Source organism: Temnothorax nylanderi, unplaced genomic scaffold, assembly GCF_030848795.1.
Source record: "Temnothorax nylanderi isolate EJ_2023f unplaced genomic scaffold, tnyl_v1.0 TNYL_tig0251_pilon, whole genome shotgun sequence".
NCBI lineage: Eukaryota > Metazoa > Arthropoda > Insecta > Hymenoptera > Formicidae > Temnothorax > Temnothorax nylanderi.
The window spans coordinates 17,510-35,699 of record NW_027249313.1 but is presented as its reverse complement, the minus strand read 5'-3'; the positions used below and the strand labels follow the sequence as shown (position 1 = coordinate 35,699).

Below are 18,190 nucleotides of genomic sequence, written 5' to 3'. Positions count from 1 at the left end.
TTAATTATTCACAAAATTAGCAATAACAATAAATTAAATTTTTATTGAATTAGCAAATCACAAAAAATTACTAATTGCATAAAAATTAATAATATTTAGATAAAAGTGAAGTACAGATTACTTAAAGAATTCGTAATTTGTCAGAGAAAAATTTCTAGTTCGTAAAAGTTAGTATTTAGGTAAAAATAAATTAATTTATTTTGCAAATTGGTAATTAGTAGAAATAAATTCTTTATTATTAAAATAATTAATAGTTGTCAAAAATAAATTACTACTTATTTGAAAATTAAAAATTAGTAAAAAATAATTATTATTTTTTTCAATAAAAAATAACTAGTCTCTACTTACAATTAGATAAATTACTTATTTTAAAAATTGTTAATAGTTGAATATAAATAATTTAATTATTGCAGTTAAAGGTGGTTTAAAAAATAATTATGTTAATGTTATATTAAATATATAAACTGGTTTGTCCACTTTCAAAAACTTTGCTATTATAATTTTTATTATGATATATTTAGTTTAAATATTAATTAATCCTTTTAGAGTCTAATCTTTTTTGTGTGTGAGAAGAACATATTTAATTTCATTATTTTTTTAAATGTTAGAGATTGCTGAATACGAATATAAAATTTACCAAAATTTATTTTGTTGTTATTGCTTTCGTAAATAATTAATATTTCCAGACACCAAGATATAAAATATATTTCTCGTTCTTTCAACTTTTACAAGATAGCAATTTACAAGACATTTACAAGACAGCATATGCATACGTGTGTGATTTTGGATGCACCTTCCTTCTTAAAGATCTCCTCGGTATCAGCTCCCTCCGGTTAATATATAATATTATATGATATATTGATGATCACACACACACACACACACACACACACACACACACACACACACACACACACACACACACACACACACATACGCACACACACACACACACACACGCGCGCGCGCGCGCGCGCGCACACGCACACGCACACGCACACACATTCCTTCACGCACACGCACACGCACACACATTCCTCCACGTAAACGGGGGTTCTGTAGTAACTTATGATAATTCATCCCGCGTAAACGAGTGAATTATCGTAAGTTACTTATACAGAAGTAACGCTCGCGTAAACATAGTAACGGTCACGACTGTCACTTATACATATCTCCGACCCGCTGATATTTCGCCTCTTGTGACACCTACATCCTAATTTCGTGGCACTTCGATCTTTGCGTGACGCGACCGAAATTCGGAATTAAACGATCGTAGTATTTAACAATGAGAGACCACGGTGTTATGCGCGAACGCGATATGTATTTCTAGGTTATAACTGATGACTGACAGCCCGCTGTCCGCGCGAGCGCACTGAGCGACGAGCGCACACGTACGCGTATATGCTGTCTCTTTTCAGTGTAGCAACATTGTCATGGAGGGGACCCGGGGGAACGCTCGAGATGTTCTCAAACGCCATTTATTGAAGCAAAAGCAACCGTACGGCGACGACGATGACGACGTTTCTTAATTGTAATATAAAATGTAACATTTCGGACTTTGCATCGTAATATCTCCGCTCGTAGGGCACGTAGCGGAAAAATAAAAACACTTTTATTATATAATTCAAACCCAAGCTATCGATCAAGTCTACTTAGAACTTGATCCGTTCACTCGTTATTAAGATCTCAAAATCTCGGGTACTCGCAACTCGTGCGTTCGCGTAAAAGAGTCACGGTGCGGACTCGCTTCGCGTGTACTTGGCGCGAGACACTACCGTGTCTCTTGATTTAATATCATATTCTGTATTTTCTTTCAAAGTCCGGAGCCTTTCAGATCAATTCACAATTTAGATAAAAAGTTATAAATTTTTGAATATCCGAGTTTTAAGTACGTAACCTTATGGTGTTACAGAGAAAAGTGTAAAAAAAATTTAAAAAATGTGCAAGTAGAAACTTGTACATTGCTTCCTCATAGTTTTTAAGTGTGCAAGTGGAAACTTGTACATTGCTTTCTCATAGTTTTAAAGTGTGCAAGTAGAAACTTGTTTAAGTGAGCAAGTAGAAACTTGCACATTGCTTCCTTATAGTTTTTAAGTGTGCAAGTAGAAACCTGCACATTGCTTCCTCTATGAGGAAGCCTATTTTTTTATGCATAATTATTAGTAGATATTTATTAATTTGGCTTCCTCATAGAGGAAGCAATGTGCAGGTTTCTACTTGCACACTTTAAAACTATGAGAAAGCAATGTACAAGTTTCCACTTGCACACTTAAAAACTATGAGGAAGCAATGTACAAGTTTCTACTTGCACATTTAAAAACTATGAGGAAGCAATGTGCAAGTTTCTACTTGCACACTTTTTTTTATGGATAGAGTATCATTAAAGATAGATTGGTGTTGAATTTGGCAATGATCGGTGAAGGGGTTACCAATTTTTGCCTAAAAAGTGTACAAGTCATACATGTAATCTTATATATAAGGTATCATTAAAGGGAGGTTGTTTTGAATTTGGCGGAGATTAGTGAAAGGGTTACCGATTTCTGCCTAAAAAATGTATAAGGTAGACCGAGGCAAATCGGATTACTAATTAGAACGATAAAATAACTCGTTTAAAATAAAACACTAACGAAAATTGTCTTAAAACTTATATTAATCCGATTCGCCTCAATCTACCCTAAGTTATTGGATGGATAAATTTTGAAATATTGGACTATTTCTAATTTTATTATATTCTTCAGTCTTTTTTACCCTTATTTCATATATAATTCTTTAAGATTTGGTTGATCACTTCTTGAGTTAAAGACATTTAAAATTTTGAAAAATTCAATATAAAAAAAGAACCTTTTTACCGATTATCGCCAAATTCAATACCAACCTTTTTTTAATAATACTCTATATAAAATTACATGTATAACTAATACACGTAACTTTTTAAGCAAAAATCGGTAACTCCTTCACCGATTCTCGCCAAATTCAATACCTTTTTTAAATGATACTTTATCCATCAAATAACTTACACATTTTTTAAGCAGAAATTGTTACACATTTTTTTGAACAGAAATCGGCAACTCTTTCACTTCGCAAAATTCAAAACAACCTTCTTTTAATAATACACTATATAAAATTACATGTACATCTTATACACTTTTTAAGCAGAAATCGGTAATCCCTTTACCGATTATCGCCAAATTCAATACCAACCTTTTTTAAATGATACTCTATCGATTAAAAAAAAATTCAACCCAATATCTCAATATTTGCGGAAATTAGAGCAACCACGGACATTTCTAAAAAAATTCAAAATTTTTTTTAAAAAGAACCCCTTTACCAATCATCGCCAAATTCAATACCAACCTTCCTTAAATGATACTCTATCAATTAAAAAAAAATTCAACTCGATATCTCAATATTTGCGAAAATTAGAGCAACCACGAACATTTCTAAAAAAATTCAAAATTTTTTTTAAAAAGAACCCCTTTACCGATCATCGCCAAATTCAATACCAACCTTCATTGAATGATACTCCATCGATTAAAAAAAAAAGAGCCCGATATCTCAATATTTGCGGAAGTTAGAGCAACCACGGACATTAAGTCCGCACATACATACACACACACACACACACACACACACACACACACACACACATACGGACATGCGATTTTAATGCGATATTTCGACATTTTAGAACACTCTGAACATATTAACATCAAAAACTCAAAAAACAATCTTTTCTTTGGTTCCTTCTACCCCAATTTCATATATAATTCTTTTAAATTTGGTTAACTAGATCCAACTTTATACGCAATCAAAGGTTCATATACGAAATTTACGAAAACGAAGCTTCCTCTATGAGGAAGCAAAATACTACCAATATAATGATATTTCACACACAAGTAGATCATCAACAAACAAAAATATATGGCAACAAAATTTAAAACAATTTACAACATAGTTTTAAAGAAATTGCAAAAAACCAGTGAAATTATTACGTGATCGGACTTTCAATTACTTTATTTTATATTTTTTCACAAATTTCTCTTTATTAAGTTGAATTCAGGGCAAATTTACTCTCAAAAATTTTTATTAGGTTTTTATTTTTATTTTTTTAAATTATTATTATTGTTATTTTATTAGACTTGCCGTAACTATTTATACATTTTTTGGTCTTTGGATTTCTATGATTCTGACCTAACCTAACAATCCAGAACATCCTTAAAATAAAATTGTGAGTAGGGGAGACCGGGGCTAAACCGCCAGTTTTTTTTCGGTGCCGATTTTTAACAAGAAAATAAATAATTTTAGTTAAAAGTGGTATACCACTGTAAAGAGTGAACCTTTAGCTACAAAATTTATATAGGAAATTTTGATCTACATTGCTTTGTTTAACCGGTATAGAGCAAAAACGACAACGGTGGAAAAATTGAAATCTTAAAAATGACGGGGTTGAACCGCCACCCCCCGGGGCTAATCCGCCACACTGCATTTTCAATACATATACGTATATCTAATCCTGAAAAATGATAGGATACATTTTAATAATTGTTTTTTAAGAGAAAAATATAAAAATTTATTTAAAATTTTTATGCAAAACATTATTAAAAAATAATTGTTTTACCTATTCCATAAAACAATTTAGGCACGTGAATACAGAGGTTAACCAAATCGTAAAATCCCCAACGGCACGTCACATTGTCAACGCGGGCAACCACGGGGAATACGCGTGACGGCGTTCCGGTGCCATAGGATCAGCGCGGACCCTCGAGCAACCTAACCAAGCCGCGTTTCTCGCGGGGGAGCGATAAATAGCGACAGGGGGGTTAGAAAAGCTCGCGGTGGAGCGCGACCATTTTACCGACTCGACGCCGTCCTCGCGCCGATTCCTCGACGCGCCGACGACGACGACGACGACGGCCATGACCACAACGACGACGACGGCCACGACCACCACGACGACGACGGCCACGACCACCACGACGACAACGGCCACGACCACCACGACGACGACGACGACGATGACGATGACCACCACGACGACGACGACGATGACCACCACCGAAACCACTACAACGGCGGCGACAATGACGCCGAGACGATGCGGCGAACGCTGGACGATGCGGTCGCACGCGCGACTGTCACTGACACAACGACCAACAACGACGATTTACCGCGGCCGGGAGTCGGGACGATCTACAGCGCGCGCGGCATGTCAACTCTCGCGCGGAAATCGCGGGATCTCAGAGCCGTGCCGTGCCTCGCCGTACCTCGCCGACGTGCCGTGAGCGTGAGCGATCTCGAAAACAACGGTCCGCCATCTTTTCGGTCGGCCAAAACACCCGTTTTGCGATACGTGCGTACCATTTCCCTCCTACACAAACTGACGCACGTGCAAGGGAAGACAGAATCACGCTCGAGGGAAACCTAACCTGAAATCGCCGTGAGCTGAAGTCGTGCGCCCGGCGCACCACAGTGACGAGACTGGCGGACCAGCCCCGGGTGCTTACTGGCGGATAAGCCCCAAACATAAGTTTCAGGTTTGATCGCCCACGAAATATTAGACATCAACGATAATGAAAAAACTACACTGGATTCGTGTTCAGCATACATTACTCTTTATAATCACGTACCTCGAGATTTGGAGAGCAAACATTATTGCAGTTATTACAATATTTCCACGCGCAGAAAATTTCACTTTCACCTTCCGAAAACACGTTTGCCCTCGTAAAAATCATAACACGGCAGGTAACCTGCCGAAACTCCGTTGGTCACATGGGTACCATAAGCAGCGTTTACAATGTTAATAGCGAGTTCGCACAATATACAGGTTCCGAGATATTTGATTTGGCGGTTCAACCCCGTTGGCGGTTTAGCCCCGGTCTCCCCTACTGTACTTTTAATATCCCTTTTACAATCTATGTAATTCTTTCTGTACATTTTTAATTTCATAAACTCAAAATTATCTAAAAAATTATCTAGATAAATCGCGATAATCACCTCATCTTTTATCTAGATTAATTAACAATAAAATTATCTTCATCTCATCTAAGATAAATTTACGAATTTTTATCTTATCTCCATCTTAGATTATTATGAAATTATTATTTTGAAATCGTCGGATGATCAATCAAATCAATACTGGAATCCCACAAAGATCTCTTGGCAGGAAAAATTTGAAATATCTCATTATTTTGTTTGTGTTTTTATGGAAAAACGTATCAATTTGTACAAAAATTCTAAGAAAGTTTTAAAATGTTGATGAAAATTCTGATTAATAATACGAAAAATTTGAATACGAATTGCAATAAAATTATATGTTCGAAATAAATATTGCCGGTCTGTTACGTAAATATTATTCGTTCCTTTCTTTGTCGCTACGTAACTGCTATTGCAGTGGTCAAGCCTCTGTTTCGCACGGAACCTTAACGATCTAAATCATGATCGCGCGCGACGCCTTCTGCTCATGTACAGGAAATAATTACGCCTCGTGCTGGCGGCGCGGTGTATCGAAGATTTGTCTTCGAGCGGGTATCATACAGCGGAAACTCTCTCTTCACGTGAGAACGGCCCGTTTCTCGTGGTCTCATTAACATACAATTATCGAAAGAGAATGCTACATCAATTAAATCACCTTCTGGCAAACATTTTAGAAATAGCAAAAGTAGCAAAATTGTATTATATTTTACGTAATAAAATAATTAATCACAACATAACAATGTAAAAATAAGAAGTTACGGTATTCACCATAATTAAATCCTGGATTAATTATTCATTAAACACTGGAAGAGTAAAAACTCCCTTGCGTGAAATATTATTCAGACTTGTAATCAGAGATACGCTCTTTTTCTTAGAGATAATCTGAAAGAGGGAATTAAAAATTATAGTGTATTTCATTATTTTTAATTTGTTTTCATTAATTACAATTTTAATAATTGCGACCATTACCGATCAGAGTTCGTTAATTGTACCTGTGTTCTTAATTGTACGTCGAATTAAACTTATACTGTAAACTTATACCGAAGGCAATTCTTCACCGGCGAAGATAATTCGAGATTAAACAGTTAATTTAAGATTCGAGAATGAAAGAGCATACGCTGAACTTACAGATAACATGTGCTGATAGAGAATATTGCCCAGACCCATACGCTGTCGCGACTCGTGCACGTAGAAATCCAGGATGCATCTTGCCTGCAGCTGATAATGCTTCCCCGTTTCGCCGAACAGAAACAGATTCTTGGATCCCGTTTTTAGTAATCCCACCACGCTACCGAGTCCGCTGCAAAATGAAGCAATTTTATGCGAATGAATCACAGTCTCTCGCGAGACGACTTTGGAAGACACTATATTACGTCGTTGTCTTAATGATCGCCAAATGTATAATATCTGTGTATGGTCTGACGCGTGTCTCATGTTTTTCAAGCGTTTACATCGAAGAAAACAATAATTCTTTATTTACAAGCAATTGAAAAATTTAACTCCAGAGCAGAAAACTGCGGAAAATCGCAGATCCATATTCTATCGTCAAGTATCTGTAGATTGACTTTCATATCTCAATAAAGACAATTTCAAGTTAGAGCTTGATCAGAATATAACGTTACAATCTGAAAAGTTGTAATGGAAGCGTTTATCTTGCTATTCTCGCTAAAGAAGAGTCAAATTGATCAAAGTATCCGTTGACAAAGGCTTAATAGTTCGAAGACGCTCTATATATTATGAAAGTATTTTAATTATATTGTATCTTAATTAGATAATCTTAAAAATAGGCGAATTATGTAGATGGAAAGAATTAAGGATCATGTGTTAACAATTTTAAAGAAAAATCTAACGAATGTTGCTTCGACTAGAAAATACCCATTTTGGGATATTATTTTAAGTATATTGCTCCTTTAAAATTCGCGAATTTAAGATATCTCGATTTGTCTAATGGTTGTGAAACGTAATAACAATAAAAACTCTTTTAATAAAAATTAAGTAAAAAGGACTCTCGAAATTAAAAATAAAAATAGGAAAGGCTGTGAGAGTCAGACGCGGTTCTCCGTGCGTAATATCAGAATCACTGATTTATTAATTATTACGTTTTACATCTATCTATCCGTACGTTTCGGCTCAAGTTTGAGCCATCTTCAGTGGTATAATATTAAAAATGACATTCTCCGTTCCACACAGTGGTGAGTTTCATGATTCGAGATTTCAGAAACGAAATTGACTAAGAGATCCATGTCTGTAAAAGTAATTTCATTATTACTATAGATATTGTTATAAAATCTAAGAAAACTCACCAAGTAGTCTGGATAACGAGAACATCGAAACATAAAGCAAATCGAAGTAAATATAATTATGGTATGACATTTGGTACAAATAAATTCTCTACGAAGAGATCAAAAGATCTTGTCGACACGACGCACAACAATGATATGATTAGATATTGCAAGAAGGGGCATGTCTTAGGTCAAAGCAACAGAGAAATAAGAATTATAGAAGTGTAGGTCAAACCAGGAAAAACTAAAATAATAAATATCACAGGCCAACAAAAAAAAAGTTGTCTGCGCGATGGACTAGACCATGGTATTCCCATGTATTTTCGCCTGCTGAAACCGAATATGACCTCAGTTTTTCCCCTACACGTCAGGATTTTTTTCTACAGCCAAAAACAAGGTGTTTTGCCCCTACAAAACACCCTGTTTTTGGCTGTAGAAAAAAATCCTGACGTGTAGGGGCAAAACTGAGGTCATATTCGGTTTCAGCAGGCGAAAATAAATAGGAATACCATGGTCTAGTCCATGGCGCAGACAACTTTTTCTTTTGTTGGCCTGTGTATTCAATGTATAAACAATAAAACGTGATCTGACAAAAGACAAAATGTTTATGGACATGGTTTACAATATAATTTATTTAAAATAGACACATATACATGGTGCATAAACTCTGTATCAGTATGAGAGTTGAGACTATTCTTTTGTAACTTAATATGGGCCATTTCAGAAACTAGTCGCTTTGATAATCTCCTTATCTAAGATTTCAGTGTTCTCCCAATCAAATTCGTGATCAAAATTAATTCTATGTTCCGTAATGACAGACTGAGTTGTTGTATTTCTATGAATATGGTTACATTGCAATGTTCCGAAATTCTAGTCTTTAATTGCCTCATCGTCTGACCAACATATGAAGCGTCGCAATTTTTACATGATATTTTATACACAACATTTTTATTTGATTGGATTGGGAGAATATCCTTTTGTACTTTAATAAAATTCTTAAGTTTATTCAAACTATAAAACGACAAGTTAACATTAAGATCTGTGACAACACTTTTAAATTTTTCCGAAATATTACAGACATATGGAACCGTAAACCAAGTGCGTTGTTCCTCTTCATTCGTTGGTGGAGGATTGTTCTGTTTACGAGTATATTTATTGAGCAACGATTTAATTCTGGTATTAATTGTGTTAAAGATGAATGATAACGGGTAGTCATTGTAAAAGAGTGTCTATTATGAATTTCATATTCTTTAAATGATATTTCGGATGTGATAATAAAAATGCTCTATCAACCATGCCCATATATAGCTGTGCCTTTTTTTTAGGAAACAGGGTGTTGCGACATAAAATTAAGATAACGGCCTGAAAACGTCGATTTGTGAAACCAATCAAATTCTAGAACGTCTTTGTTTTTAATAATTGTTAAATCTAGAAAGTTTAATTTTTCACCTTCTATTTCAATGGTAAACTGTAACCTAGGGTGATAAGAATTAAATACATGTAATATTGTGTCAATAGAGTCAGGAGGTGCAGCCATAGCTATGTCGTCTACATATCTAAAATAAAAAGGTAAAATAAATGTGAGTAATTGTAACACCCTACTTTCCAAATCCTGCATTACCATGTCAGCAACAATGGGAGACAAAGGAGAGCCCATAGGAGTGCCAAATTTTTGTTTATATATGATGTTATCAAATGTGAAGTAGTTGAATTTAGAATTAATTCTATTGCCTTCATAAATTCATCCTTTGGAATGTTGCAATTGTTGGAGATATATGATATTCGTGAATAAAGAAATTGCATCTAATGAGATAAGAACGAAATCATTATATTATTAATGTGTGTTCTGTTAAGTTTTGTGACTAGTTCGAAACTGTTATCTATGTTAGGTTTTGGTATACTTGTAGAGATAATCTTGTGGAGAAAGCTAGTGAGTATGTTGGACTATCAATGGAAGAAATAATTCTTCTAAAAGGATATCCTGATTTATGTATTTTTGGTAATCCGTAGGCCCTCGGTAGAATACCATCACTGCATAGTAGTTGTTTATATTTATCTCTTAAAAATTCTTTTATTTTTTATAATTTTGAGTATTAGTTGCCACAAATTTTTTAAAAACCTATTAAGAACTTTAAAAAAATTGAGGAAAAAGTCGAGAGAGAGAGAGAGAGAGAGAGAGAGGGAGGGAGGGAGGGAGGGAGGGAGGGAGGAAGGGAGGGAGGGAGGGAGGGAGGGAGGGAGGGAGGGAGGGAGGGAGGGAGGGAGGGAGGGAGGTGAGGGATGGGGAGGGAGGGAGGAGGGAGGGAGGGAGGGAGGGAGGGAGGGAGGGAGGGAGGGAGGGAGGGAGGGAGGGAGGGAGGGAGGGAGGGAGGAGGGAGGGAGGGATGGGGAGGGAGGGAGGGAGGGAGGGAGGGAGGGAGGAGGGAGGAGGGAGGGAGGGAGGAGGGAGGGGAGGGAGGGAGGGAGGGAGGGGAGAGAGGAGAGAGAGAGAGAGAGAGAGAGAGAGAGAGAGAGAGAGAGAGAGAGGGGAGAGAGAGCGAGAGAGAGAGAGAGAGGAGACGAGAGAGAGAGAGAGAGAGGAGAGAGAGAGAGAGAGAGAGAGAGAGAGAGAGAGAGAGAGAGAGAGAGAGAGAGAGAGAGAGAGAGAGAGAGAGAGATCAGATTATGTATCGAAATATCGAAATTCTTAACGGTGTTGTTTGCATTATACACAAATGATAGATTTCAAGTGTAAATAACTATATATTCAAATACAGATATTGCATCTTAAGTGAATCTATCGAAATGGAGAGAAGAGCTTACTTGTTCGCCTCATTATCTACAAGCAAATAAATCGTGTGATCCGTGTCACGGAGTTTAAGAGCGCTAGTGATGGGCTTGTTGAGTCCTTGAGCTCTCGCCGATGCTTCGCCCATATCGTCCAATATTCTGCTCAACAATCTCTGACATTCACTGAAAAAAAGACGATATTTATTAAATATATACTTACGTTTATATTTGTAGGGCAACTAAATAAAAGTCGGACGCATTTATACACAGAATAATTCGCAATTAGCAGATTTAACTGTATGCGTTGCTACAAGATGTTATATAAATCGTACGCGAAACTTCTTATTTTTCTCATTTATTTTTATAACACAATTAATTAAAAAAATATAATCGAATCAACACGGTCAGAAATTAATCTCTGAGGGCATCTTAAACATGATTGCAAAAAAGTAAAGTAAGAATTTAGTGGATATTAAGAATTTTATTTCTGATTAAAATAATTTGATAGATATCGAATAATCGTTGCCGATACCTTTTAAAATAAATAGCGATAAAATAGCAAAAAAATAATAACGTCTCGAGCAAGCATTGCTGTTTTTCAACTACATAGATAGCGATTTAACGCTGAAATAGCACGAAACAGACACGTTCTACTTTTCTTGCTTAGTCTTCACATTTTATGTTACGAGCATCATTCTCATAGATCTATACTAATTAATTCCGGACGGCAAATTAGTTTCGATCCGCTGCTGTCAAGAATTTAGGACAAAACACTTTTCAAAACCAGCATTCCAACCAGCGAAAAGTAGCATGAGTAAGTATAGAAAAAAGTGGAAAATATATCTATTAGAACAAAGCACTCAGATAAACTTTTATATTGATATATAAATTCTTTTTACATTGAATGGAGAATAGTTTATTTCCGAAAACTTTTATTTTTAAATACCGATCATAATTTTTAAATGTTAATACTAATAATACATAAAACCGATGCAATTATTCTAAATAATAATATAAATTATTTATTAAATAAAAAAATATTGATTTATAAGAGATAAGGTGGAAAATTTTGTTATGCATACAATAATTGTTAATATTAAATATATTGTAAAACAACGTGCAATTTGACATTTATTATTCGATTTTGGTTATGCAAAATTACATGTTAGAAATTTACATATATGCAATTATTTACACTGCTCTAGTAAGAAAGGTTCTTCATATAACATATATATCATTCGGTTACAAACGGTGACCTTATTCCCATTTGGACATGTGCCAATCCGCTTTTGCGGTATAGATCGATCGAGTTAATTTATTCTATCGGCATTATATCTTCGCTTATGACCATTGTGCTACAGGCGCGAAGTGTGATGGATTGTGTGACGATGACGTGAGTAATCACCGAGTATGGAAAACTGCATTGCGAAATCTACAACTCTTGAAGACATGAAATTTCGCGGAGATATCTTATATAAAACGCTTGTTTAATTTTGACAATGGATTGTTTAATAATAATTTCACAATCCATATTTTTAGTTTTTTATTTATGAGAGGGTATCAAAACACTATTATGAAGATGTAAGTTGTACGATATACAGGATGAGCCACGCAATTGTATCTCGAGTTTGGTTAGTAATACAAAAAAGTTGTAGAAGAAAAAGCTTTATTGAAGATATTAATAGTAAATACTTGCGGACGTAATGTCAGCGATCAACAACATTCGTTGTTGAACAACACTATGTGAAGGCAAAATGTTCGAACATCTTTAATAAACTAAAATATTATTTTATTGCTCGACTAACTGGCACAATGTAAAAAGTATGCACTACGTTTCGGCTCAAGGTTCGAGCCCTTCTCAAGTGCGGTCTAAAATTAGGAAACAACATTATGCAATACAATAAATATAAATATATGACATACCCAGATAACAATGCCTGATGATCAGATTTCATCACGTCATGATCTTCTGATATTGATCGAAATGTGATGTATGTCTTGTGATCATATTGTGATGATACACATCATGAGTACAAGTTAACATGTATATGAGGAAATATATGAGCTCAGATATTGACGTTACTTAGCCAACTCATGATAATCACATGCTGACCCTGGTGGAAATAATTTTACAACAATTACCGCGAGCGCTAGTACCACACGCTGCCGCGACGCGGCTATACCACGCGTCACTTTCTCGTAATCAAAAGCCATCACGCGCTAGTATAAGAGGCGAGCTTGTGAGAAGCCTAATTACAATGTTCTTTGCTGCAGATCAGCTTAAGTGATACCTCTGGTATCACATAGTGCAGAGGTCTGCGAAGCAATTTTTGATAAATTGTTGGATACGTCTTACTTATTTATTTACATGTTTTTAAATAATTTTATTAAGTATGAAATATTTAAAATTGTTGTCATTTCTAGAGCTTTATATGCACACAATATGCAGTATTTCATTGAACATTTATGTGTTCATTATGTCACTATTTTGTAAACTTTTATAAATTTCATAACATGTCTGCATTCTGAGCAACATATGAGCCTGCATCTGTGTCTATTCTTGCCATCATGTTTTTAATAAACGTGAGTACAATATGTACTCAGAACGAACACATTTTGCTATCTGGGTAGAAATAAAGTCAAATCAATAATCGTTATGTTGGAGAGCAATACCTAATCGTCTAACGACTCGTCATATGATAATCAACAGACATGCCTGTGTTCACGAAAATGTTCCAGCACAGTCATAAATAACAGCTGTGGGCAATAATTCATATAGCGACAATATGTGAAGAGAGAATGTAAAGATCGAGCGAGACTTACGTGTCTGATATGTCGAATTTCAATTTGCATGTTCTTTAAACACAATGAATCTTTAAACACAATGAATCTTTAAACACAATGAATCTGTTAGAATTAAACTGGTTAATAAGTTTCATCTAATAGTTGACAGGCAAGATACGTGCGGTTCGTTTTTTAATATTAACAATAAGAAATGGTTAATCAACTCCACTGACAAACCAATCCCGGATTCGGTAAAAAATATTTTAAGCTTAGGTGACAATTTTGCGTTGCCTGTTTCTCGTTTATGTAAGAAAGATCGGTGCAGTGCTGTTTTGGAAACTATTAAGAATATTGAGATTAGTAGCTACAAGATTCCTCCGAATGCTATCAAGAAAATACGGGGCACAATAGCCAGTTCTCTTCAACTCTTCTTAAATAAGAACAAACATTTTTGTTATATAGACCGACACATCCTTAACGAGTTTACGAAATGTAAAAAATTCTTGCATGATAACGATGATGTTTTTGTCACCAAAGCCGATAAAGGTCAAATAACGGTTATTATGGATAAGTCTGACTATATTAACCGCATGACGGAATTATTAAGCGACACATCAACTTATAAAAAGATAAAGAAGGATCCGATTAAGCAAATTACGACCAAACTTAACCAACTTGTAAAGTCGTGGCATGACAACATCATCGATTATCAGATTTTTAAGCGTCTCATTTGCACGAATGGAAATCTTCCTCGATGTTACGGCTTGCCAAAGATACACAAAACCGGATTTCCAATGCGTATCATTGTATCAGCAATAGGCAGTCCATTGTAAAATGTGGCGAGCTTTATACACGAATTTTGCAAAAGTCGATCCCTAAACCGAGATCTCATGTAAAGGATGGTTGGTCATTTGTAAAGAGGATTGAGAGTGTAAATATCAGGTCCGATGAAGTCCTTATGTCTCTTGATGTCACGGCATTATTTACCAACATTCCTAAAGAATTGGTATATGAGGCTGTGAGGAAACGATGGCACTACATTTCCCAACACACGGAACTTAATTTACCACAGTTCCTCCACGCTATCGAGCTGATTTTACAGCAAGAAACATGACAGCAATTTCTCAGTTGTGAGCAAGCGTCGAATACATAATGACCATAATTTCAAGTGGTCAGATCCGAAAATTCTGCATAAGGAATGCAATATGAAAATGCGGGAAATTGCTGAAATGTTCTTCATAAAGAAGCACAATAATACCATTAACCTTAAGAAAGACACAGAGAATTTAAATTCTGTATACGACGGTGTCATTACGTCTGTTTAATTGTTTATCATTCCCCCTCTAAACCTTCCTGATGCCTTGATCACGACCCTTTCTGAAAGTCCGTAGTCTCCGAATTACTTACATACGCATAACATACATATATGTCACAACGGAGAACTTTTAACATGCAAATTGAAATTCGACATATCAGACACGTAAGTCTCGCTCGATCTTTACATTCTCTCTTCACATATTGTCGCTATATGAATTATTGCCCACAGCTGTTATTTATGACTGTGCTGGAACATTTTCGTGAACACAGGCATGTCTGTTGATTATTATCATATGACGAGTCGTTAGACGATTAGGTATTGCTCTCCAACATAACGATTATTGATTTGACTTTATTTCTATGTCATATATTTATATTTATTGTATTGCATAATGTTGTTTTCTAATTTTAGACCGCACTTGAGAAGGGCTCGAAACTTGAGCCGAAACGTAGTGCATACTTTTTACATTGTGCCAGTTAGTCGAGCAATAAAATAATATTTTGGTTTTAATCACTGGCGGATGAAGTTATTTTTCTATATCTTTAATAAAGTATACGACTTACCAAAAATGTGAAATATCTCACGAATTGTAGATTTGATAATTATTTACAGTAGGGCCTTTTCCGAATTTTGATATTTTTTTTATATTTTTTTGCGGCTCTCTTGGTAAAAATCTTTGTTGTGACTCCGACAGTGATAATCAATCAGGGGGAGCCCGAAAAATATGTAACCTACGTATTTTTTATCTATTTTTTTAAGTATAGTTCAACTTTCCACGCAAACTTCTACGTTCTCTTTTACTTGAAAGTACACATGTAAGCGGGGGTGGGTCTACCGTTCCTCCTCCGCAGGCAGAGGTGGGTGGGGATGGACCTCGGTTTACGTGGAAAATTAAAAACCCGAACCGTACAATGTTAGACCTCATTTCGCCTTATAAGCAGAGGTAAGGTGAGGTGGCGTGGACCTCGGTTTGCGTGGATGTTTCTCTGGACAGCATTGTACATTCCACAAAGCGAGATACACTCCACCCCTGCTTATAGGGCGAAATGAGGTCTATCATTGTACGGTTCGGGTTTTCAACTTTCTACGCGAACCGAGGTCCACCTTCATTCACCTCTGCTTGCGGGGAAGGGGCGGCAGCCTCTCCCCCGCCTATATGTGTACTGTCTATACACACATATTAGTAAATTACTTCCCTTAATATTGATACAAACTGTTTGACACAGAAATGACGCAATATACACGCAAATAGACATGATTCACGAATCACTATTGGTCCTTTTCAGGATCAAAATCAGTCCTTTTAAGAGTCATTATATATTTATAACGTCGGAAAAACCGGAAAGCCACATCGGAAAAAATAGGTAAAAAATAAGTTAAAAAATGGTTTAAAAAATAGGTAGGGTAGGAGAGACCGAGGCGAAGTCGTCACTATTTTTTCGGTGCCAATTTTTAACAACAAAACAAATAATTTTAGTAAAATGTAGTGTACCGTTGTAAAAAGTAAACCCTTGGCTACAAAATTTATAAGTGCATTTTTGGTATACGTTGCTTTGTTCAACCGGTATCGAGTAAAAACGACAAAAATTGAAATGTCAAAATTGCCGGGGCGGAGTCGTCACTCTATTCTTGGACTGGATTTTAAATAAAAATTTATAATTCCGATCATGAAAAATGATAGGATACATTTTATTAATTATTTTTTAATAAAAAAATGGAAACATTAATTAAAAACATGATGGCGGAAAATAATTACAAGAAAAGCGCACGCACTTATGTACCCTACGCTCGCACGAAATGCACTAGCTGTTTCTCGTCAGCTCTGTTCTCTGTATCTCTTAGCACACGCAGCACATATTATCCAAGTCCTCCGTACAGGAATCCGACCACCGCTGCTTCCTTGACTTTGATTTTCGCCCGAAGCCTTCATGATATCGTACGGGCACGTCATCCAAGTGTGCTATTTCATCATTATTCTTCTTCAGCTAGTCGTTCAACGTAGTTCTCGGGACTCCAAATTGTTTTGCGGCTACTTTTTGTCTTAATTTTATCTTTTGTCTTAATTTTGTCTTACTTTGTCTTAATTTTATCTTTTTTTACCGCAAGAACTGCCTTCCTGAATTGCTTCTTGTCGGCGGGAGTCGTTTTGCAATGGTACGTGCATATCATTTTCTTGCAATTGAGAAATACAATGACGCATTTGCAACGAAAATAAATAGAGTGAAACCACCGGGATAAAGTCGTCACAGTGACGAGCCCCGGTGGGTTGGTGACGACTTCGCCCCGGACACAGATTTTAAGTTTGATCGCTCATGAAATATTAGAAATCAACTAAAATAAAAAAACTTTACTGGATTCGTGTTCAGCATGCATTACTCTTCAGAATCACTTATCTCGAGATTCGGAGAGAAAATAATATTTAAAATATTAAAAATTTTCGACGCGCAAAAAATTTCACTTTTGACCTTCGAAAACACATTTGCCTTAATGAAAATCACAACATGGCATATAATCTCACTAAACTCCGTTGATCACATGGGCACCATAAGTAACATTTACAATATTAATGGCGAGTTCACACAACATACAGATTTCGAGATAATTGTAGTGACGACTTCGCCCCGGTCTCCCCTATATATATTTCAGGCTCCCCCGATTGATTATCATTGTCGGAGTCACAACAAAGATTTTTACCAAGAAAGCCGCAAAAAATAGCAAAATTCGGGAAAGGCCCTATTGTAAATAATCACCAAATATATAATTCCATTTTAAAAAAAAGTGCATTTGCATTTTTCAGGTGCATCGTTGCATTTATGAAAAAAGTGAACTCGTAAGAAACTAGACCTTCCTATATCATTCAACTTTTCCCTCTACAACTTTTTTGTATCACTAACCAAACTAGATATAACCCGTCCCAATTGCGTAGCTTACCCTGTATATTTAATTAATACTTATAAGATTTTATGTGTATATCATATATACAAAATTTTTTATATAATTGTATCTTAACCATCTAGAAGAAATATTACTGTGTAATTTTAATTATTTTAAAAAATATTTTTCT

General features: G+C 35.7%; 1 protein-coding gene across 3 annotated transcripts in view; it reads right to left on the bottom strand.

The window, feature by feature from the left end:
- Positions 1-18,190, bottom strand: part of LOC139779935 (alpha-tubulin N-acetyltransferase) — a 77,962-nt gene that overhangs the window by 53,437 nt on the left and 6,335 nt on the right. For all 3 annotated transcript variants that reach the window (XM_071718462.1, XM_071718461.1, XM_071718463.1), the window contains exons 2-3: positions 11,058-11,207; positions 7,102-7,273 (exon numbers count right to left, since the gene is read on the bottom strand). In XM_071718462.1, coding sequence (XP_071574563.1) covers positions 7,102-7,273; positions 11,058-11,207 — 322 coding nt within the window. The remainder of the gene's footprint in view (positions 1-7,101; positions 7,274-11,057; positions 11,208-18,190) is intronic.